The following is a 25456-nucleotide window of genomic DNA, read 5'->3' on the forward strand; positions in this document are numbered from 1 at the left end:
AACTATTTCCGCAAACAAAACGTGAGTTTTGGCAGTTCTTGCCCTCTACAGGCCTTTGGTGAAATCTTCGGGCAATCTTCAGAAATAATGTTAAAAGTCAGAGTTTCGGAGTGGTGGCAGCTTTTAACTGACTTCACATCAGACTCCGACTCCGGGCTTTTCATCGGCTCCGACACCGATTCAGGGTCAAGGAGCCCCAGCAGAGCCGCGAGTTCGATAGGAGCGTTCAACCCCCCCCCCATCCCACCCCTCCTCCCACACATATGGCATGCAGGAGCCCCAACGGGGCGCGGGTTTTAAGTTATGCCATAGATAACATGAACTCATAATTCATAATTCATAAATAACATGATTTTTGTTATCTATGGTGGAGCCTTTGAGCATTGCGTCATGCTGCTGTTTGCCACGCGTGAGACACATCGTTCCTAGTCGTAGAGAGAAAATAGCGCCGATATAACTCGTCCCTTTCACTCATTCACATTTTTTATTAACCAGTCTCCTCTCCACAATGAGACAAAACTGCCCCGGCAGCCTTGCTGCCACACCGGACTCCGCACATCTGCAAATATCGAGCTGATTTCGACATCAATCACAGCGCCCGTTGAGCGGCCGTTCAAAATATAGCCGTGTGCCCGGCGTCTGATGAGCAGGCCGCTTGTAAAAATCAGATCACTGTCAGTCACAGAGTAAATAAAATCAGTCACAGTTCGCAGTCAACTCCTATATCATACAGGCACGCCTATTGTTGATGAATATAAAACGAAGAGAAAAGCTCCTTTCTTCAGAGCAGTGGCCTTAGCAGCCACCGTCTGCCCCACTAGAGATTCGTGTCGGGCGTGCTAAAGCCGACCTAGCTGCGCGTGCGGCCGCGCCGGAGCCAGTTCAGATGTCGCTCTCGGACGGCCAGCGGCGGCCGGCCATCGCCTGGTTCAGCTCGGCGGTGAACTGGTGCGAGCTGCCGGCCGGCGCCGGCTGCGCGAACTGCAGCTCCCCGTACTGAGGCGGCGGCGCGCTGTACGGCTGGCGCATCGCCGGAGGCACCGGGGCGCGCCGTTTACCCGTGCCCGTGCCCCTCTGCTCCGGGTCGAAGCCGGGTGTGTCCGGCAGAGAGGGCGCGCTGGCGGCCACTGGCGGCGGCGGCGCCTTGCGCACCGAGCGCATTCGGCGCGGCGGCTGCATCTCGATCGGCTCGTGCAGCCGGTCGCCGGAGCCGTCCTCGCCGCCGTCATCGGTACCTTCACTCGGCGACCGCGGCTTGGCTTTCCTGAAAAGCCAGCACAATGTTCAGCTGGGTCAGCTCTACATAGATGCAGGGATGGACGCAGAATGGGACCGGCCAGCACTAAGATCGCATTAACCAACTACATTATCTCGGATGTCTCCGTTTACAGCGAAAACGTATGAAATCACGCATGTCACGCAGTTTGTATCTATATTACAGATGACTCCGTCCCGCAGATCAGTTGGTAGAAGCTTGGACCTCCGGCTCCCTGACTGACTGGGATTGTGACAGTTGATGGGAGCAGCCACGGCAAGTTGAACGCTAAACTTTGGCCTCCAAACTATCTCGACTCGATAACCCATAGGTATGTATTCCCGATCGAACGATACGGGTTGGGGCTTGAGCAACAAGCTCTGTTTGTCGTGCAAACTTCATCTCATAATTTGATTCAAATTTCTGAAATAAGAAGCAATGAACTAAACAGACTTTAGCACGAATCCCTGAAAACTTAAACCGGTCAAATTGAACAAAATGAGGAAATAGGATCCCATGGAGAGGAAGAAACGTGAAAGAATCGGGTCACAACAACGAAGACGCAGAGTGTCTGGATGGAACTCAAGGAGGTAGGCAGTGCTGCAAATGCAGCGGCTATGCCTGTGCAATTCAAGCGGCTGTCACTTGCTAAGTAGGTCTGCCACACCTTTTTGTTGATAATCTCGTAGATAGTTACATACCCGAAAATCGGCATCATGTACTTGGGTGCACGCCTCGTGCGAAAGCAATCGCAGTCGCAGATGAATTCCATGAAGCCGAGGAACGTATTGCTGTAGCAGAAGTTGCCGCACCGGCCCGCCGGGCGGCCCGAGAGGTTCTGATTGGGCGGCAGCTCGTCTGTGGGAGGGCAGCCCGGGTCAGCGACAAGCAGTGGCACGGGTCAGCGACTAATGGCGGAACAGGTCAGCGACAAATGGCGGAACAGGTCAGCGACAAACCGCCAAACAGGTCAGCGACAAACGGCGGCTCGGGTCAGCGACAAACAGTGGCCCGGGTCAGTGGAAAACAGTGGCCCGGGTCAGCGACAAACAGTGGCCCGGGTCTGCGACAAACAGCGGAACAGGTCAGCGACAAACAGCGGCTCGGGTCAGCGACAAATGGCGGAACAGGTCAGCGACAAACAGCAGCCCGGGCCAGCGACAAACAGCGGATTAGGTCAGTGTCAAACCGGGACCAAAGTCAAAGACGGATAGCGGCCATTTTCCCTCTGTCTCGCATCAAGATATGATGTAAACCTACATAGCCAACAACCAGCATGCATAAAATACTGCCCAAGACAAGCCTTGATTTTAGCTATTCCAGTCGCTGACCCAAGCCTGGATCTTCAACACTAAAGTCGCTGAATTCGGTCGAATCTCACACACAATTATAAGTTTAAACATTTTACACTGTCGTTTGTTATCTAGTCACACCCTGGCATGATCGAAATACACCTGCCTTACTTGACCTTAGTGAACTCTCAAAGTGAACTTCCGAGCAAAAAAAGTTATTATTCCACGCGTCTGGACATGACAAATGCATACGGTGTTAACAAAGTCGCTATACGACCAAATGTGCCAACTTTATTCACCCCAACTCTTTAATCAACAAACGAATTTTTGAAGTTACCCTACCTCGCAGGTTAACACTTGGTCTGATCTCAGACGTCAAAATTGTGTACCAACCATTGTGTCTTGCAGTCAAAACGCTCGTTATTCCCTCGAAGCTCTGAGTTAATTAGGAGCAGAACACGAGTTTGTGTTTACTCAGATCGGCCATCTGTAGAAAATCGATACGATCTATTAGGGGTTACTGAATAATTATGGATTGGGAATAGAGCTGTACATACCCAGTCGTGATTTGGGATGTTTCTGGCAGCAGACACAAAACATTCTGGTGCAGGCCTCATAGTGTTGACGCATGCCAATGCTGGAGAACATTGAATTTAAGCATCGACTGATCTGTAACAGATGTAAACCGGCACATGCCTGCAGTCACAACCATTAAGAGCTGATTGGACATTATAGCCACATTGAAAGAACATAGGCTGGAAAAAATAATTGCTTTCGACACAAACAGTAAAACAATAGTGAAAACATAAAAATAGTTGAGTGGTAAGGGAAAACGCCGGCCGCACAGCATAACACAGCATACGAGGGGGTATCGAAAAGTTCTGATCATCACATAGAAGATATAGACCGATTTTGATGATTTTTGGTAGGCATTATATTTGGTTCTCAAGAACAATGTTCCCGCAAAGAAAATCCTGAGAAGTGGTTTTATCTTATGTAGGAGAGACTTAGAAGTAAAAAAGATGAGCATTGGGCCCACTGAGGACCGAACCGTCATCCAACTAATGCATTTGAAACGGTATCAAACTGATAAAATACATCAAGAACGTGAACTTAGTTTATGGCGAAGAAAGCCCATCTCATGCACTTACCGAAAATGAAGAAATAATTTTCAACTTGGTGGCATGGCCTTTGCAAGGGAGTCAAGAAGTGAGTGACTACCAGTGATTGACAAGGTGGTGACTGTGAAGGAAGTGGAGGACCTCATCCTTACAGATCGTCATGTGGCCTTTCAGATGCTTGTGCAACAGAAAGGTCTCAATGCTGGCAGTGTCTGAAAATATTATCAGCGAAGAACTACAGACGATAAAGGAGTCAGCCCGCTTAGAAGTTCGTGTGTCTACTTTGTTCCAGAGAAAAATTCGTCTTGGCCTTTCGAAACGAAAACTAGGCCTTTTTAGGAAATTGAAGACATATTTGATCATTTGATGACTTGTGACGAATGCTGGGTCTATGTGTATGATTCAGAGACAAAACGATGATCTAGAAGTTTAAGCACGGCACATCTACCCTTTTTAAAAGGCGAAGATGCAGAAGCCGATATGGAAAGTCAATGCTATCAGTGTTCTGACTTCTGGATCTGGCGTAGGATAGTCATTACCGACTGTCTTGATAATGGTCGGATAATGATAAGCATGCGCTACTGCACACTTTTGAAGAAATTGCGAGATGGCCTCAAGCAGAATCGCCGCAAAAAAGCCCAAGAAAGATGTTTTATCCTCACGGACAGTGCCCCCACCAATTCGTCCTGAGCTGCGATTGAAGAAACAACATGATGTGGACATTAAATCCTACCGTATCTAACAAATTCACCTGACCGGGTATTAACTGACTCTTGATTGTTACGGGAGATGAAAAATCCACAGTATGGCCGGTGATTGAAGGACAGAAATGACGTCATTGATGAGGTGAAGCACTGATTTACGGGACAGTGCGAAGGTTCTACAATGACCGCCTGAGGCAGTTCAAGAAGCGATGCAATAAGTTTGCGGTCGTGTGTGGTGACTTGTGAAGAAGTAATGAACATCATGTAAAAAAATCAAATTTCTATCACATCTAATTCATGGTGATGATCAGAACTTTTCGATACCCCCTCGTAAGAGTTATTAACAATGCGAACATATAAGCACATCATAACAAACATTAAATCAAGAGGTACTGACGACTGAAGCAAGCAAGCGACCTGGCGACGTTCTTATGGAATTAAGGCTAGGAGCAAAACACAGAGAATACCATTGCAGGATGATATAATGCATTAGCCCGCGGTCCGCAAGTCTTCCACGCAGTGCTCGTGATGCAATCTAGTTATAGCCATTCCTTCTAGTTATAGATATTCAATCCCAAGCAACAGGGGCGTCGTTTTGTATAGGCCTGGGAGTGCCCGAGCACTACCAATGTTCAGCTGAGCACTACCAATGTGTTGTTGAGCACTACCAACATTTTTCTTCACTTATTGAGAAAATTGCATTCAAACATGTCATACAAATAAAATGAATGAGGTTCTTATGTATAAAATCAACATGATAGCAAGTAACTTCAATGGTAAGTGGTAACTATTGATGAAAATCTATAGACTTACTCCACAAGTAGATTGAATTTGAATTGGTTGACCAATTCAATCTTCTTGTAGCGTCCCTAAGTCCATAAATTTCCATCAATACCTAGGTATCATTTTCACTTTCCACATCATGTCATTACGTCAAGTAATTTCAAGTTATGTGGTACCTACCTACCTACCTACCTACCAAGTTTCACAATAGTCAGGGGCGTCGTTTTGTATAGGCCTGGTAGGGCCCGAGCCTTACCAATGTTTTTTGGGCCCTAACAATGTTCGCTGAGCCCTACCAATCTTTTGTCACTTATCAGTTGATAAAAAATCAAAATAAACAGATAAGCAAATATTAAATAAGCACATATGCAAGTACATAAATAAGGTTCTAGCCACAGTAGGTGCATGTAGCTGACAATGAGGTTTCACGTGTCTAGGACTCCGGTCCTTAATGGATTTTAAGAGGCTCGAAAACGCAATTGGTTATAGAGGTCCATAACTGCCTCTGAGTCCCGCATACCACGCGACCGCCCCTAATAGACCCCGATCCGTCTCCACACCAGCCGCTGGAGGCCCTACACCGACTTCGGAAGGTGCCGCGGTGCTCCAGAATAGGCCATAGGTATATTGATTTGAGTGGGTGATGCAGCCTGATTCCCCAGGGTTCAACGCCAGGTCATTACCGCATCAGACCCCGAAAACTGAAGCTCGTAACTACGAGGGGCGTTCAAAAAGTTTCGGGCCGAACAACGAAGGAGTTGGAATTTTGGTCTGCAAGGCGGTGTGTTAAATGATGTGTTATTGGGATGTCCACTTACGCAAATGAAGTAAGTGGCCATTAATTAAGTCTCTTCTGTGATTGATTCGGGCTTCTATACGTAGCATAGTTCGCCATTTCGGATAGGATGGGCGACGCCCAGAAGAGAGCAGTGATTCGTTTCATAGTACCTAGTTAGTGCAGAAAAGGCACCAAGCGTTAACCCTCGTCCTGGGCATTTTTCATAACACGGCCTGGCAGGGGGGAGGGGTCGATGCGACCCCCCTCCCCTCGTCAACTTTCCAAAACAGGGGCACACAATTGATGATGTGCGTCAATTCGATAAACATCGAGGAGAGGCTATAGGGAAGCTGACGTAAAGTGTGCACCTGATCCGCGACCACGCACCTGCGAACATGGGCGGGATGACGAACAGTGAAGCGATGAGCTTCGAGTTGTTGTCGCATCCACTTTTTTCTCTCCGAACCTTGCACACTCTGGTTAGTGGTTGCCACCTCTTCCCCAACATAAGAAAATTAGCAGCGGCAACCTCGCTAACAGCAGGGAGACGAAATCAGCCGTCTTGGACGTGCAGGATGGGTCCAAAACCCACTTGGTTATGGAGGCCTTGAGGGCTCTCGCGAAGCGCTGCGCGAAATGTGTTTGTCTTAACGGTGTTTATTTGAATAAATGAACTTTTTGGTCTAATGAGTCGATGCTGTATCTCTCTGCTCCTTCATGGTCGGGCCCGTAGCTTTCTGAACGCCCCTCGTACTGTCATCCTTTTATTTTGGCAAGCAGGTCTTTCTAACTATCGTTGTGTTTCCAGTCCTCGTTAGTTGTCGAACCCTTCAATTGGCGTGGGTCTTCAAAACCGTTCCTGGCCCCGCAGCCGTCTTTTTAGTCGGCTTGGGCCCTCAAAGCTGTTCCTGTCCCCTTTCAGCACAGCCGTCCTTTTAAGTCGATGTGGGCCTCTTTCAGAATGGCGTGCATTCCTCCGACACTATTGCCTATATAACTGCACGTTTTGTGCATGGCGTCCGGTGTGGACCCAGATTTCCAAAGTTTTTTTTTGTGTTTTTTTAGATTTCGGTTAGTCTTGTCAATGACCAGGGCGAAAAGTAAGTGGCCGAAATCCGATGAGAAAGGCAGATTTGGGGGTACCCTACCTTGTAAGCCCCGTCATATATGGCCAGCCGCCGCCTTTGGGCACTACCAATCATTTTCGGAAAACGACACCCCTGCCAAGCAATGTAAGGAGACTGAGTCAGGTAACTATTATAAACATCGTAAAAATAAGGATAAATAGATAATATTATTTGTTATTCTTCACTTGATCATTGCTTAATGTCATTTGATCACTGATCAACTAAAAGATCACAGCCAAGTAATCAAGAGGCCGTTCTGGGACTTCAGTAAGGAACTGTTACGAAACAGCTGCTGATACTGTCCTAGCCTGCCAGTGTCGTCAAAGGCGGCGGAACACCTTCAATTAAGGGGGGGGGGGGGGTACTGCCGACTTTTGGTCCCATTCTCTCCATGCAACGCCCATAGGGCTAATTTTAAAATGTCAAAATCAAAGGGGGCACGAAGCTCCCCCCGTTCCGCCGCCTATGAGTGTCGTGTGTGCGTAGGCAGGTATAGTAAGTTTTTAACCAAACGCTTTTCTCGTTGTTATCGGCGGCCGGCAGAAACACTGTCAAAAGTCGCTGACTTCTTTACAGCTGTAGTTGTATTGCGCGTCCTGGGCCTCGTTTCATAAAGCGAGTCCGTAACTTACGGCGGTTTTTGGTCTTGTATTGCAAGTGTATGTGAAGCGATGGCGTTAGTTTGAATCGCTGAATTTATTTTTCTTGCAAGCAAGAACAGAAGGGAGAAGGGGAAATAAATTTATCGTTTCATATGCACTTGCAATACAAGACCAAAAACCGGCGTAAGTTACGAACTCGCTTTATGAAACGAGGTCCTGGAGGCATTTTATAAGACAGCGTCTCGCAGAAAAGCAGGGATATGTTTCGGAAGAAACAGCACGAAGCGATTCTGAGCGTTGACCGCTGCGACTTAACTAAAATGAAAATGCACGTCTCGAATACACGATGTCGTTTGATGGTGTTATCAGCAAAACCGTGGCACTAAGTGTTAACTAATGAGTCATCGCCACTTCAAAGACCGTATCACGATTAGTAACATAAAATAAGCTCACCTGCACTTTAAATTTTCTGTAGATGAAAATCAGCAGGAAAAGGAGAACACAAACACCAAGAATTATGCCAACCGTTTCACCAGCCTCCTTCATGTGTTGTGCGGACTCCTGCGGGAGGGAACAGATCAAGTGTTACGTACAAAATTGCAGGTTGCACAAACGTTTCAAACACTGTAATGTATCCATAAGCTGCACACGCGTTCGTAATCCCGTACCTATGTAAGAACTAAGGACCGTTCATAGATGGGGCTGGCGTCATTTTATCAATATCACTTGCCCAGCATATCCAGCGTTTAATTGCATGAAAAATTCCGCTGCAAAGACCTGTCAAGATGAACTGATAACGTAGGGGCAAGTGCACAAACACGGCACAATGCCTTTCATTAGAACAAGTTAAATCATCGTCATTAAAACTTAAGGATGATTGGAAGCAGTTGATGCATAAATTCCCCGCACTACTTTTCATGAATATTTCAACAATCCCTGAATAGATTAGATTGAAATTTCACACAGCTTCGTTTTACCCGTCGGTCACAGCATACAAATAAAAAGGGTACCTAAATGCTCACAGCAGGTAATACGCATCACTTCGATCGAATACTTCCGGTAACTGATGGCCCACCTCTTTCTCCAGGTCCGCGGCTCGCTTGCAGAAGTAGTACTTGTACCGTGTGTAGGCGAACGAGTCGCTGGTCAGTCCCGAGCACAGACACTGGTAGTACGGCAGCGTGGCGTTCTTGTGGTGCTCGGAGCAGCGCTCCACAGCCGCCGTCATGTTCTTCTTGAAGCTGTGGAACACAAATGTCAGTCGACAAAGGTTGGTTTTTAACAGTGAGCTCACACAAATTCAGCGCCTACCCCCGGGCCCCGTAAACGCTGTCCACACGTCTGCCATTCACAATGTATGGTGGTTACACAACGGTAAATAATAATCTAGACACATTTTCTTCAATATCTCCATCCGTTCTCTTTGAACATGACGCGGTACTCAATCGATTATCCGAGTTCGCGGGAAGTTCAAATTATTGTCTGAAAAAATAACTATGCTGTACCTACTTTGAAGTGACCCTCACGGTTTATTTAGGGTGATAAGTTCACGGCCGTGTGATTCAAGACATATAGACCTAGGCATTGCCAGAGACTTTAGAGACGCTAACATTGATGATTGACAGGACCCATGGGTGGAGAATGTTTGAAAAAGTTACCCCGGCCGGCGACCGATAGTCGCGGGAAGACGATATACTCACGTTGTTCTCAACGGTCATCATCAAACCCCTATTCTGACGCATGGAATAGGATGCTGTGTTTGCTCAAGGATGAGCGTTGTATCCGACACCGTATTATTCAGAACATTTTTGGAATGATCGAAAAGGCAATTTCCTTTTAAATTATTATTTCTTTTTGCTTAAACTTGCAATTTCACACCGAACCCAAACCAAACCATATGCCATTTTGAGTACCTACCTAAATGTTGCGTTTTCAGCTTTTTATTGTGTCTCAAAATAGCTACAAAAAGACAACTCACCATAGTAGAAGCTTTACAGAGAAATTGACAGATCGAACCAAGCAAAGCACTAAAATAGGTCACTGACATCCACGGGCGTAGCCTTTTTCAATGTTGGGCGGCTCTTATAATACAAACAGGGAGTCGATCCAGGAATATCGACCGGTCCCGGTCTCGTAGCTCAGTTGCTAGAGCGTTGGATTCCGCGTGGCGAGAGCACGCGGCCCGGTTACAACAGTCCGAGTTCGAAGCATGATGGCCGCTCGGTGTTTATGAGCACCCTGACGGGTACGCTCATAAACGGGTGTGGTTGCGGTTGGTGGCAGGTCAGTTGTTAAGGCAATGAGGTCAAGCAGTAGTTTTGAAAAAGTGCGCCGAAGGCGCGCCAAAATTTCGAAACTGAACAGGATTTGAGAGCAATCTTGGCATTGGCGACCACACGCGGGTCTTAGGGTTGGAGATTATGGCAAGTTAAGTAACTGGTAAATACCTACCTGATTTGCAATATTACGCCCATGGAAGTCAACATTCGAAGAGCGTGAGTTTTCTTTTCTCGTATGGAGACAGCTTTTAGGATTTACAAGAGTAGAAAAGTTACCCCGGCCGCGCCGGGGTAGGCTGAAAGTTACCCCGGCCACGGCCGGGGTGGCCGGGGCAGGTTCTCCACCCATGGGACCGTGGGAAAGAGCAATCTTTGTGCTGATTAGACTACCCAGCCAGTGAGCCACAGCGACTCATTCTGTTCCGTTCATATATATTATGGAATATGGCGTGCCCCGGTGGGACATGTCACCGTGATGTCACCAGGCTCCTCAAACGGTCACCACGGCGTATACCCGAAGGAATATGCTTTATAAAACCTGACCCAGCGCTCGCCTTAGTGGGTGACCGACGACTGAGAACTGCGAAATATGATCGAGGATGATGTGGCGTTGGTCGCGCAGATCAAAAAGACGAATGAAAGACGTGCCTATCGCCCGTCATAGTCCCCTGTCGGCAAACAGTAAACCTCTAGTTGATGTTGCTCCGCCCCTCTGCATGACGTCACACGTTATGACCACGAACAGCTAGGCTCTGATTGGCTGACGAGTCCAATCCCACGAGCAGCTGTTTACACTTGGGAAATTTGCACCCCGGGCTACACAAAGCATCACATCGCAGTCAGAGCGGTGGGGAATGTGTAAAGCAGCGCCGGCAATCTAGATAGATGAGCTGCAGCTGCGATGTGGCACGGCCGACCGGCTCTATATACAACGGCGGCCGGGCCTGCCTGGCGTCCTGCCGGCGCGGCGCCGCGGCTCACTGGACCGACATCCAACAGAGCCCCCACCCGCGCTCAGGCGGTAAACCACCGGCCTCGCTCATTAACTCAGTACACTGACATTGTTGGCTGTTGCATATTTCTTAGAGCTGAGCGGTAAACGGGTCTACTACAAAGCAACATAATTTTTAGTGCAATCGAATAGTTTTGTGCGTCATCGTGTTAAAGGTAGTGTGCCACCTTCCAATGATTTCCCATTTTATTTTTCCTAGGATAAGAAGCTTCTGTTTTTACCTAATATCGCAAAAAAAAAATCAAAAATGGGCCTAAAATAGTGCTTTTTTCGCCTAAAAGTTTATCGGTTTTTCGATATGTATAACAACTGTAGTGGGCTGACCTGCAAACAGGCGTCGGCAACAATCACGAATGCGGCGCACATGTGACAATAAGCAAAGGTCATTATAGAGTTACGACGTACGGGAATGAGTTATCAGCTGTCTAATCGTAGACAACACAATGTCGAATTCAAACTAAGCCTGTATTGGTATTGTTTGATAATGTTGGCAAGCGCTTTTTTGAGGCTCATTGTAAATAAAATGATAATAAGAAACCGTAGCCTCATAATAAGGTTCAATATATTGCCGAATATAATTATAACAAAGTGAGACGACAGTTTCGGGCGTAGCCCATTATCAAGTCTATCTTTCATTATCGTCTCACTTTGTTATAATTATATTCGGACGCCATTTAATTGCGTCCCAGAAAAGCTATTTCTGGCACCTAAAAGCTGACTCGCCCCAAAATTGGTCCTCAGCACCTATTTGGTGGATACCAGCACCAATCATGGTAAATGACCTTAATTAGCTGTTTCTGGCACCTATTCATCGGTACGCCTTACTCTTTTTTCTGAATCTGGCACCTAAATGCTGAGCGTAGCACCAATCTAGCAGAAAAATGAACTACTGGCTGGTAGAATCATGTTGTTCTGGTATAATGACCCCTGGAGTCTAGCCTAAAGGTTGCTAGTGCAGCTACACTCTAAGACAGCCCCGTAGTGATCTCAGCATTGTATATGATGTTTAAGTAAGCAAACAATATTGATTTGTTTGAAAAAAAGCAATGTCATTTAAATATTTAAAAGTATTTATTTGTAATGCTTAAAGGGAAACATTTTTGTGAGTAATTGTCTCGATTTTGACCATTAAAACGGGTATTGTATTTTTTGACGTCATCAAATAGCTCCAAAAAAGAAATGTAATGTTTTCATTCCGTTCAAGGCCGCTGAAGAAACGCGGGATCTTGCGTGGGACATTGTCCGTTGTTAGCCGCGCAGAGTTGTGCCGTGGTTGTGCCTTTTTCATCCGTTTCTTACTTATGTCATATGTGTGCATGAAGCTTTGATTTTGTTTTTGGTTATTGTGTGGCCGGTCAGTCAAACGCCCCTGTAGAAACCGGATGCTGCGTTTGATCGAGCTGGAGTCAGACGATGATTGCAGAAAGCTAATAATATTGAAAAGAGGGCCGGTTGCGTGGCATGTCTGTTCAGAGTTGACATTTTGCTTTACCTACTCCAGTTTATGACCTGAGAGCCTGGCTGGAAGTGACGGATCCAAACTTTTCACGTTAAAATGGCTGAGGGTGCAATAATCTCTAGTCTCTTCTCTACATAGCGGGCTGGTATGGAGCGTCTTGCTATGCTGCACCATAGCTGGCTAGTGATTTTCTTTTGGCTAGAAATGGCATTAATCATTATCTCCACTGGCGAAAATGGCACTTGACATCACCGAATGCAACGTTCATGTTGTTAGGATACATAAAATCAGGAAGCCTACGCGAATTAGGTAAGCAAACGTGGAATAAAATAGGTGCTGGATGTTTTGGTTTTGGTGCTGAATCAGCAAAAAGCAAATACGGAGTTCAACTAGACGATCTGGCAACTTTAGGCTGTGTGGAAGCATTTAGGTGCCAGATTCAGATATTAGGGTCGAATAAGCATTTTGGGGCTGATCAGCAATTAGGTGCCAGAAACAGCTTTTTAGGGACCAGAAACAAATATTCCCCATTATATTCGGCAATATATTGAACCTTATTATGAGGCTACGGTTTCTTATTATCATTTTATTGGTATTGTTTCTTTAATTTGGCTGTCGAACATTAATTTATGGTTTGAAATATTATTTTATGTAAAATAATTGATATGAAACAGCCGTCTCTAAAGTTATGACCCCATCTCACCACATGAAAGTGGCAGAAATGACAATGATCAGCTGACGCATTTTTCTTGGCCGAAGTCAGAGCGCGCGGCCCGACGCACCACCACCGCACCACAAAGTATGAGCAGAAGCCACCTGCGGTAGACCGCGGCCAAAGCCAGGGCCCCGGTAACGTGAGGTAGCCGAGTCGGGGCAGCGTGCGCTGACCCAAGCCGGGGCCGCGACTTTGGGCGCGGTCTACCGCATCCCCGGGCAGCCCCGGGCTATCACATGACACCGGGAGAACGCGCGGCCCCGGCTTGGGTCAGCGCACGCTGCCCCGACTCGGCTACCTCACGTTACCGGGGCCCTGGCCCACCTAACAGGCGTGTTCGAAACCGCAGGAGATGATGATGAACGGGTTTATCGAAACTTGATTGGATGAGCCTATCGGTAATAGCGATTTCAGTATGTGCATTTATTGTTCATAGTGTTGTGAAATGTGGTTGGGGTACGACCGACAACCCGTCGGGGCGAATTTCGCACTGGGTACTCAAAATTTGAAGAATTTAAGACGTTTCCATGAGTTTTGAAGGTATGGATAAGTTCTAAAAATCCGGTTCTCCTTATCTGGGCCATTAACTCCATACGGTCCAGGAAAGCTGGCACACTACCTTTAAATAACTTCAACTCAAGCAACCATGCTATGTAAGCTGACCAGCAGTCGACTGATGACTACATGTTCCACCTTTCACAGTCTATCAGTTGATTGGAGCGCTATAGATTGTCCCATTTACCTAGTGTCTATGGTCAGCGTGGGGTCCCGTCAAAGAAACGAGCTGCGTTATTCAGCCTGTGCCATGCGGCACAGCCTACCATTCCAGGCAACTAATTGCCTGTGAGAAACGGCACACCATTCTGCAGTCAACCTACCTGCTATCGAATATCCATTTTAAACGTAGTAACCGCAAATGCGTGATATCATTGAAGCAAAATGTAGGGGAAGGTAGGGTCAAGCGGGGTAGCTAAGAAATGTCCTAAGCCTGCGCTTAATTGGACGCATGGATCTGTGTCTAATAGAATGTGAATGTGTGTCTAATAAATGTGTCTAATAGAAAGGTCCATGCATTAGTTCTAACTTTCCTGTTAGATGACTTTTGTCTGTGTCTGGTATAAAGTGACGGAATTTGACCGTGAATAAAACGAGACACGTTTTTGATTTTTTTTTTAATCGCGGGGCAAAGTGAACCACTGTTGGTTCACTTTGCCCCATTTCGCCAGAATAATGCTAGCCCGCCTGGACCGTTTTACCCCATTTTCAAATTTCTCGTTTGATCACGCATTGCAGACAATACCTATGTGGCAAATAACAATCGCTGCTTTGCGACGCAATTACAGCCATACCTACAAATGCATTTCCCAAGTCTGCGCATCCTGGCAGTCCTACGACACCGGGCGGTGTCTGCGCATCCTGGCGGTCCCTTGACGGCGGGCGGTGTCTGGCGCTTCCTTGCACCGGGCGGTGTCTGGGGCTTCCCTGCAATCCCTTATTACCGGGTGATAAACGGCACAGCCAGGTGGTCCCATGCCACCGGGAAAAGTTTGGCACAAATGAATAATTAAATACTATATGAATATGGTATGAGGATAGTTAACTGTGAATAATACGTCATAGCGTAGAACACAATAGGTTGCGATTTACTGTTTACTATTTATTAGTTTACTGTGAATAATACGTAATAGCGAAGAAATGATACAGTAACTATCGAGTCCCGACCCTTTTTTTCGAGTCCCGGGCGCGGATGGAGCGGGGCGCCTTCCGTCTGAATCAAGGGGATAGGACAGGGGGCACGGGGCTATGTTATGACATATAGATATCGCCTAGGAAATTAAAAACGGGGAGGCGGCACTTTTAATTAGGAAAGATGCAGATAAGGAAATATAAGGGATTTACCGGATGTACCCGGCCTATCCCTCTCTCCGTTAGCGCTATATACAAGTACAACGTCGCTCACAAAATGATATACTGATATATGATAATGATAATGATAATGATGAATGATATGATAATGAAATGATATACTGATGTCCTCTTACAAAAAAAATGATAGGATTCGGCCAATAAACTCTTAAAACTGATAGGTTAATTCTAACAGATGCGCCTCATTACGCTGGGAAGCAGCCATGCGGCGAGGATGCGGAGCTGGCTGCAGCACGGCCGCGGACTGCGGCACGTCAACGCGGAGGGCATACCGGGCGGCCGGCTCTCCTCGGAGCGGCACCGGCTCCGGCTACTCCGGCTGGCACGGGCCCACCGGCCGGACCACGTGGTGCTGATATTGGGGGGGAACGATATCGCGGCCCGGGACATGGACGTCCCGCAACTGTCCCAGGCAGGGGTGTCGTTTTCCGAAAATGATTGGTAGTGCCCAAAGGCGGCGGCTGGCCATATATGACGGGGCTTACAAGGTAGGGTACCCCCAAATCTGCCTTTCTCATCGGATTTCGGCCACTTATTTTTCGCCCTGGTCATTGACAAGACTAACCGAAATCTAAAAAAAAAAACACAAAAAAAAAACTTTGGAAATCTGGGTCCACACCGGACGCCATGCACAAAACGTGCAGTTATATAGGCAATAGTGTCGGAGGAATGCACGCCATTCTGAAAGAGGCCCACATCGACTTAAAAGGACGGCTGTGCTGAAAGGGGACAGGAACAGCTTTGAGGGCCCAAGCCGACTAAAAAAGACGGCTGCGGGGCCAGGAACGGTTTTGAAGACCCACGCCAATTGAAGGGTTCGACAACTAACGAGGACTGGAAACACAACGATAGTTAGAAAGACCTGCTTGCCAAAATAAAAGGATGACAGTACGAGGGGCGTTCAGAAAGCTACGGGCCCGACCATGAAGGAGCAGAGAGATACAGCATCGACTCATTAGACCAAAAAGTTCATTTATTCAAATAAACACCGTTAAGACAAACACATTTCGCGCAGCGCTTCGCGAGAGCCCTCAAGGCCTCCATAACCAAGTGGGTTTTGGACCCATCCTGCACGTCCAAGACGGCTGATTTCGTCTCCCTGCTGTTAGCGAGGTTGCCGCTGCTAATTTTCTTATGTTGGGGAAGAGGTGGCAACCACTAACCAGAGTGTGCAAGGTTCGGAGAGAAAAAAGTGGATGCGACAACAACTCGAAGCTCATCGCTTCACTGTTCGTCATCCCGCCCATGTACGCAAGTGCGTGGTCGCGGATCAGGTGCACACTTTACGTCAGCTTCCCTATAGCCTCTCCTCGATGTTTATCGAATGGACGCACATCATCAATTGTGTGCCCCTGTTTTGGAAAGTTGACGAGCGGAGGGGGGTCGCATCGACCCCTCCCCCTGCCAGGCCGTATTATGAAAAATGCCCAGGGCGAGGGTTAACGCTTGGTGCCTTTTCTGCACTAACTACTATGAAACGAATCACTGCTCTCTTCTGGGCGTCGCCCATCCTATCCGAAATGGCGAACTATGCTACGAATAGAAGCCCGAATCAATCACAGAAGAGACTTAATTAATGGCCACTTACTTAATTTGCGTAAGTGGACATCCCAATAACACATCATTTAACCCGCGCACCGACGGGGGGGGGGCGGATATCCGCCCCCCCCCTGACGTTTTTCGCGAATAGCGGGAAAATCGGCGCCGCGAAATTTGGTATGACTATAACCTCATCAATTTTACACATGGTGTGCAAGTTTGAACCTCCTACCTTTTAGGGGAGGTCACCAGGTCACTTTGAATGACCCAACCTCAAGTCACTTTTTTGCAACTTTGTCACCGTGCCAGAGCTACAGTAGATGTCGGAGGCCTTTGAAAGTCGCAGGATATTATTAGGTCATTAGTAGCTACAATTTGTATATCTCGGAATTTTGATATCGGTGACCTAAGGTCAGGTCAATTTCGCGACCTCCCCATTATAAGTCAATGGGGGAAAAATCAACTCCCTGTTTTTACCACTAAAACGGGTCGGAATGGCCCCATATACCATACATGACTTCATATACGATCAACCTTCACTACCTTGAGGTCTGTTTTGCTGTTGGGCAGCTGTGAGGTCATGTGACGTCATCAAAGGTCACCAAAGGTTTTTGGCCAATAACTCCGTACAGGAACAAGATACAGACGCGTGGATGGTCTCATTGTGTTCAGCTCGTCAAGACGCATCGAATGATATACATGATGACCTCGAGGTCACGTGACCTGAGGTCAACCTTTGACCTTGACCTTTCGAGGTCAACATATATATCATTCGATGCGGATTGACGAGAGGATCACGATGATGCCCTTAGTTTGTTCCTATCTTGACTAATTCGAAAGTTATTCGAGAAAAACTCTCTCCATATCTAGCGCCGCCATTTTGACTTTTTCGACCCCTGTGACGTCATCTTTGACCTGACCTGAAAATGACCTTAGTAAAAATTGTAGATCTTGGCCGTGCGTATCCGATGCCGTTTACCGCTTGTCGCTATCTTGCTTCGTTCTCGAGATTTGAGCTTCAGTTTTCGGGGTCTGATGCGGTAATGACCTGGCGTTGAACCCTGGGGAATCAGGCTGCATCACCCACTCAAATCAATATACCTATGGCCTATTCTGGAGCACCGCGGCACCTTCCGAAGTCGGTGTAGGGCCTCCAGCGGCTGGTGTGGAGACGGATCGGGGTCTATTAGGGGCGGTCGCGTGGTATGCGGGACTCAGAGGCAGTTATGGACCTCTATAACCAATTGCGTTTTCGAGCCTCTTAAAATCCATTAAGGACCGGAGTCCTAGACACGTGAAACCTCATTGTCAGCTACATGCACCTACTGTGGCTAGAACCTTATTTATGTACTTGCATATGTGCTTATTTAATATTTGCTTATCTGTTTATTTTGATTTTTTATCAACTGATAAGTGACAAAAGATTGGTAGGGCTCAGCGAACATTGGTAGGGCCCAAATAAACATTGGTAGGGCTCGGGCCCTACCAGGCCTATACAAAACGACGCCCCTGACTATTGTGAAACTTGGTAGGTAGGTAGGTACTAGGTAGGTAGGTACCACATAACTTGAAATTACTTGACGTTATGACATGATGTGGAAAGTGAAAATGATACCTAGGTATTGATGGAAATTTATGGACTTAGGTACGCTACAAAAAGATTGAATTGGTCAACCAATTCAAATTCAATCTACTTGTGGAGTAAGTCTATAGATTTTCATCAATAGTTACCACTTACCATTGAAGTTACTTGCTATCATGTTGATTTTATACATAAGAACCTCATTCATTTTATTTGTATGACATGTTTGAATGCAATTTTCTCAATAAGTGAAGAAAAATGTTGGTAGTGCTCAACAACACATTGGTAGTGCTCAGCTGAACATTGGTAGTGCTCGGGCACTCCCAGGCCTATACAAAACGACGCCCCTGGCTCCCAGGAGCTGACGCTACTGGGGCTCGCACTAGAGGCCCTGGGCGTCAGCAGGGTCTGGGTCCTGCCCATCCTGCCCCGAACCAAAACCAGGCTGAACTTATGATGTATTGCTTGCATTCGTTGCATTGCATCACAAACAGGAAACATGCCCATCACCGCGCCTCCACAAATAACGGTGGTACCACCACCGTGGAATCCTCACTGCCGCCGACGAAGGGAGACGTTTTGACACTGCAATTGGGTGGGAGGGGGGGGGGGGGTGTCGCCGTTCGCCGACCAAGTGGCCCGCGCGCGCGCCGCCCAGTCCCACGCCGGCCGGGCGGCCTTGGCCCTAGCTTCTGATTGGCTGAGCGGTCCGTGTGACCAGGCGAGACCGTTCGGCTGGGGTCGCGCCATCACGTGACCAGGGGATCCACGGGACCGGCTCCGAGGGCGCCCCGAGTCGCAGGTTGGCGGAAAAAAACGGCTAACACCAGGTTTTACCCGTGCATTTCCCAAGTACCTACAGACGTTCATGAAGATGAACGAATAAACATGGTACTTAACTACTTATGATGACATTTTTGTAACACTGAAATTAGAAACGAAACTCAAAACCGCACTTTTTTGCTTTAGAACGAAGGAACTCACCCGAATAAGGCTGCCGCTGCAGGTGAAAGTGCGTAGATGGGAAGCACTTCTAATGGCTATCTAAAAAAAAATGACGCTTCTAATATAACGCACAACAGGGTGGGTGGTCTGCTTTGCCCCGGTGGTCCGATTTACCCCACTTTCCCTTAACCCGGCAGGCGGTGGGCCTCCCGGCCACCTTCCGGGCGGGGGGGGGCATTTTTTTGCCCCCCCGTATCTCCGAAAGTCCTGGACGGATCCGGAAAATTCAAACGGCGTTCGATAGCCCTGTCAAATTTGTCGAAAGAAACCAAATTTCATTGACCTCAGGGTCACCGATGACGTCACAGGTCAGGTCAAAAATAAAATGTTTCACCGTTCACGGGGCTTCTAGGGAAAGCGCTATAACACCGAGTAAAACGCATTTTGTCGAAAATCAGCGATATGGCATCAGTTGTCTAGTACACATGTTGCTATTAGAGGTCACTGGTCATACCAGATCAGGTCACAGGTCAGGTCACCAAAGCTCACCAAGGGTCACCACTCACCACATGAACCCAACTTTACTAAGGTTGTGCGATGCATGTTTTATGGCCAGTTTTTCATTTCCAACTCAATGGTGTTGGTTATAAGACCATCAGGTACGGTTTAGGTCACTTTCTGGTGGAGGTCAGGTCAAGGTCAGGTCAAAAAAGGTCAAATTTCAAAGTTGATATTTTTGCATAAAATGGGTATCGATTCGATGCAGCTCGTCACGAGGAGTCTAAGGTGGTCTTTCTTTGTTTTGAATTGAGTTTGAAAATTTGACGTCATCAATTTTGAACAGTTTTTTCGCTGTAACTTGGCCAAAAAAAGAGGTATCGATCTCAAATTTGGTATGTAGACAGAAGGCGGTAGGGACTATCACATATATTCCGTTTTTTCGAAATTCAAAAAGAAACTTTTTGGATTTTTCGACTATAATATTCAAAAAATATACTTTTTTATTTTTGGGGGTCAAAATCCAAAGAATTCGAAAAACCAAAATAGCAGTTTTGTAGCCCTCTTGATTCTACACCTTTTATGTCTGAAACATTTTTCTGTATCTCTAAAGCTGCAGGTCTGACAGCTCTTCCCGCGAAACCTTTTTTTGGGTCGAAAATGGCAGAAATGACGTCACTCTGACGTCATTAGCGGCCAACCTATCATAGCCTTTGGAAAAATTTTTGGTCACCATGTGCACTAGCTACTCCCGGGAGGGTACTGAAAGTTTGATGACGATCGGCGCAGCGGTTCTCGAGGTATATCGAAAAAACTAAAGGGGGGGGGCAAAAAAATGCCCCCCCCCACCGCCTGGAAGGTTAAGATTAAAATAGCTAGGCCACCATCTAAAAGCCAACAACTTTACTATTTATTTAAAACAGATTCGTCAACGATAACTACGCTACGTTTGTACGGACATTAGGATAAAAGAACGTAACTTGATGCCACCATAAATAATTACATTAAAAAAAAACACACACACACACACACATTGGTCGTGACAGTCTTGGTCATTTGCCCATCTATCAACTTGCTCATCATATCTAGTGTGACGCAGCTACCTTGTTCTTACTTCTTCCCTCCAATCCGAGCCGGCTGAAAGGCGACTGTGACGTGCCGAGCTACCGGACACGCCGGGCGAGTCAGCATTCCCGTTCCGGGTGGGTTGGTCCATACGGTAGAGACCTAACTTCAGGCCTGTCAGCGCAGCTGATTCGACAAGAGACTGTTCAGGACCCGCTGCTTCGGCAGTTTAGCGGTGCGTTCAGGAAGTCCGCTAGTTGCGTACCCTTGTCACCTGACTGGCCTAACCGTGGTAAAATTATACTTCCGGGTCCAATAAAGGCGTCGTGAGTTACATTCAGCTCCCACTTCCCAGGACATACGTACGTAACTATTTTCTGGGGAAAGGGGACAACCTAGGCTCTAATATCTCTGTCTCTCTATGTCTCAACCTAGGCTCGGGCATTCGTCCAGCGTATTCTTCTGTTCATCAGTCGCCACAAGAAGACCGAGACACGATCATTAGCGAGACACTTTGGCGACGAAAACCGGATCATTAGACAATAAGGAGATGGCACGAAAATGATCTGTTCGGCAAGAATCCTTCAGTCGATCCTCGGAAGTAAGGATCGTTTGGTCAGGACTGATCCTTTGGTTCTCTTCCAGGAATATTGGGTGAATTTCAAACATGTTTGGGATTTCAATAGACATTCCTTGTCAAGTAGCTGGGTGTGCTTCCGTTTCGGCAAGCTGTGACCGACGTTTCGATGTTCTCCATCGAAACGTTTGACACCATTGTTTTGTTGATGCGGTTGGTGTTGGTGATTAATAGCCACCCTTTTGTCTGTTCTCAGCGCTCAGTTCGCCTACGCCGGGTTTGACACATTTTTTGAACGATAACTTTTTGAAGCTCAACAATACACCTGTTTTCTACCTTATTGGGACTACTAAGTACTAATAGAACTAATTGGTGCATGCACAGCGGACTGTTCCACATTGTTCAAGACTTTCGTCTAATAGTTAGGGCGGAGGGGGGGGGGGGTATTAAGCATCATCCGTGCTCAGTGATTACATCATTGCATGAACGGGCTTTTATTAATTGTATCAACTATGCGTACGTAAGTCGCACAACACACACGTTACACCAGGCGAGCTCATGCTTCGCCATCACTTCCGCCCTCCGTCAAACAATAGACATTCGGTGCCCCGAGCCAGTGCAGGGTGCGGCAGTGAGCGCCAGCAAACCAAACAAAACTGCACAATGACCGCGGCTCAAACTTCAACAGGAAGCTCAGCCAAGCTTCTCCGACTGGCATTCTTCTCCGAAATCTCCGGAGCTTCAATTGTTGATAAGAATGACGAGATGTATGAAACACATCACGGATTTCTGATGTTTGTTACCATTTTTAGCGACCTACATATGCGGAATCTGCATGATCAATGTGAGAAAATGCAGATCCCCTTATGTTTTATGAAATGAGTCAATTAAACGCTTGCAAACATCATGAAGCATGTGGCAATTGAGAACTCAATATGAAAGTTGAACTCATGGTAGGTACACCACGGGGTGAGTTATGTCATGAAAGGTCATGGAAACATTTAAAATAGTAACCTTTGGCAGCTACATCTGTGTGAAAACACCTTAGGTATCTGCAGCTCAACAAAACGAATCGAAAGATGCGCACCGAATTTATTGTGCTGTAGGTATGCTTTGCAGACGGCTTTTTCAAGCCAGATTATAAAGTTGGCCTGAAGTCAAATTGTCGTATGGGTAAACTGTTTATTTAGAGGTAACTTTTAGGAAACATTCGAGCATTTCAATGGAAGAAATCGGTAAAAAATGAAATACCTGTGGGTACTGGGTATGCGATATTCATTGAGAGGTTTTTCCTGGCCTTGGCTTTTCCTAAAATATGTACAAAATCTGAAGTTTGGCCAGACGGACGGTCATCGAAATCCACGCATATAAAAGTTCCGTAAATAATTATATCTACCATTTTTTACATTTTTGTTCCCCGAACCCTAAATTTGCGGCTCCCTGATTTTTTTTTTAAATAGAAACTAGCCGTTTTCACGACGGGCTATCTAGCGAATGCACCAAACGTGACCTCGGTTACGCATGCACTGTAAGTCTAATATGTAACTAAATAGGTGCATAATCAATGTGATAATTGACGCTAAGTAGGTACAGTTAAATGTTTTTACCATTTTCGATCAAAGAAGGAAAACGCTGCGGTATATTTCGAGCGAATTACAAAAACATAATTCCCATCAGTAAAAGTATTCACACACGCTCCGTGGGCCAGCTTCCCCACGTGCACGCCCAGGCCGCGTTGCTGCAGCCAATCAAGAGACAATTCAGTTGATTAGCAATGGTCTTGAGCCAGATGAGCCAGATGGGTGGACGATATGCCCGCCCCCCCCCCCCGTCTTCCTTATACCATTATCTAATCTTGGGTTGCCCAAAAATGCGCTGGAGTCCGGAGTGTAAGTTGCGGGGTTACACCAATCGCCACCCGGTCAACTTTGGCATCTCCACCATCTAGGTACTATCTATATTCAGGCTCGTTTGTTTGTTTGTTTTGTTGAGTCAGGCCGCTTCGGTCTAGCGACATCATTTTAGGGCCGGAAGGATGCTAGGAATACCTAATCGCCACGCCATGTGTAGATCGCCCACGATCGTAAATACCTACAAATACATACATACATATGGAATTAGGGAGAGACATTGGTCTGGGCGAGCACCTTGGTGAGTCGCCGGGGCTGAGCCCGTTCAAAGGACAGGTCGACCAGCCCCTGACCAGCACCGCACCCGGCTACGGGCGTGCTCTTACGGGCGTTCCCGCATGCGATAAGTTGCCCGTCCAGCTCGGAACAGGGGGATGAGGTGTAGAGGCGAAGCATTGGAATGTTTTGAGAGGATGGAAACGACGGAACGGTGGTGACTTCTCAAGGTCTTCTGTGAATCAATTCATAGGTGAAGAAGTCCCGCGCCTGTGGCCTCTCCGTGTTGCGTAAATTGTCGTGGAATGACGCGAGATTCGAGGGGAGCCGGGGAAGTCCAATATACATATGCAACCTACGGTAGGGCATTATCTTCGATGGAATGCATGAAACAATCGGACCGGGGCATGGCGAGAGGCGGAGTTGACCTGCACGAACGGCGCAGGGGGTGGGGGATGGGGGTGGGGGTGGGGGGCAGCACAAAGACTCGGGACTCAGATCACTCTCCCCCTCCCCCCCCCCCGGAGCGAAATTCTGGGTACGCACCTTTGTTCGGCTTTACGTCACTGATTCTTAGTTATTAGTATTGCTTTGCCCCACATTGCCACATGACCGCCATCACACACCTCAACCCGCATCACTACGAAATAGATTAGTCACTGGAGGCCTGCCCGCCAGGCAGAACCAGAAACTACATCGGCCAGCCCACGTAAACAACTGACCAGCATGCCTTACTCAACCAGTATATCTGTCACTTACTTGAAGTTGTATATTCCAAACTCATCGTCGGACATCTTGAAAGACCGCGCAGTACACTGGAGAATAAAAAACAATTCACAGCGCGGTCACCGAACCTCTGTCTGGCTGTCTGCTCCGTATTTGAGTTGACGCACACACGCGACCCCCTCACCCTCCACGCCGCGGCCAGGCGACCGGTCCTCTCTTGCACCGTTTGCGAGGCACCGCTCGTACGGTCTCTGACACCGCGTCCGTGTCGGCCGGCGGCGGTCTGTGCTCACTGAGCCCGACCGGAGAGCGCTGAGAGCGTACCGCGGCGACCACCAGACCGGAGCGGGGCGGGCGCCGTACTTCGGCGGCCTTCACCGGGGTATAAGGAACATCCTTCGCCCCCCAGGGTCGGGAGTCGGGACCTGACGGCCCCGTGCGCCTGTGAGGGGAAGTGTCTGAAAATGTCAGTCTTTTTACAATTAATATCAATTATCATTTATTATCCTTTAAATTATGATTTATATCCTCCCACCGAAAAACGCTATTTTTTAAAGGTAGGTATGTACAGTGGGTCTATTTAAGATCTCCAGAGCCACCACGTGGCGCTACGGTCGGGGTAGGGCGAGTCCAAATCCCGAGGGAAGTGAGGTCACCGGTCATTGTGGGGGAAGGAGGGAGGGGGAGTGACGCGGTATCACGGCGCATGGGGCGTGCGTAGCGCCGGGAGTTGGAGTGGGCCGCCCAGGGCCGCCCGCCACTGCGCCGAGGCTGAGGGGAGGGGATGGTGGTTGCGGGTGCGTTCACTCCGGTATGGTGGTATCCTGTTCATGTGGAACCAGCAAAAATGCGACTGAAACTGGGAATCATTATCTCAAACAAACGGGCATGCCAGAAGCAGCGTCAGTTCCAGCCAAAATGTTGAACAATGATAAGTAATTGAAATCTGGGACGTATTCATAGCATGCAACTATTCAGTCGATAGCTGCATGATACTCTTCATGATGCATGATGAGGCTGTTCTAAACTGTTATTTGAGTTAGATATTTTTCTTTCGGCACGTTCAGTCTTGGTGGGTTTTATCGGGCCGAAAAGAATCAGAAAAGAAAAAAGATTTGAAATGGCTCCAGAAAAAAATCCAAAAATATTTTCTTAAAAATGAAACTTTGCTAAAAATTTTATAAGCGATAACTTTGACTTTTTGAGAGGATATTGGGGAAAGATATTGGGGAAAGATGTCATCGTGCTTATCTGTGTTGCAGTAGAAGGAAAGATTTTGGTTCGTGTCGAGATAAAACCAGACCCGGGAGTGGGGCTCGAACTCACGACATCGCATTCAGCTCAC

The 25456-nt window shown here is 47.3% G+C and overlaps 1 protein-coding gene across 2 annotated transcripts; it reads right to left on the reverse strand.

Annotated features, from left to right (window-relative positions):
* Window positions 1-465: 465 nt before the first annotated feature.
* LOC122364764 lies at window positions 466-24467 on the reverse strand. 2 transcript variants are annotated; one of them, XM_043335479.1, is made up of 6 exons: window positions 24145-24467; window positions 8738-8903; window positions 8116-8223; window positions 3105-3216; window positions 1957-2113; window positions 466-1264 (listed from the first exon to the last, which is right to left on the reverse strand). In XM_043335479.1, the coding sequence occupies exons 1-6, from the start codon at window positions 24177-24179 to the stop codon at window positions 883-885; spliced, it is 960 nt and encodes a 319-aa protein (XP_043191414.1). In that variant the 5' UTR covers window positions 24180-24467; the 3' UTR covers window positions 466-882. The 2 variants fall into 2 exon arrangements, with proteins under 2 accessions (XP_043191414.1, XP_043191415.1); XM_043335480.1 differs by lacking the exon at window positions 24145-24467 and adding an exon at window positions 23932-24065.
* Window positions 24468-25456: the final 989 nt, after the last annotated feature.

The sequence above is a fragment of the Amphibalanus amphitrite genome, unplaced genomic scaffold (genome assembly GCF_019059575.1).
Source record: "Amphibalanus amphitrite isolate SeventyFive unplaced genomic scaffold, NRLGWU_Aamphi_draft 000696F_arrow, whole genome shotgun sequence".
NCBI classification, from domain to species: domain Eukaryota; kingdom Metazoa; phylum Arthropoda; class Thecostraca; order Balanomorpha; family Balanidae; genus Amphibalanus; species Amphibalanus amphitrite.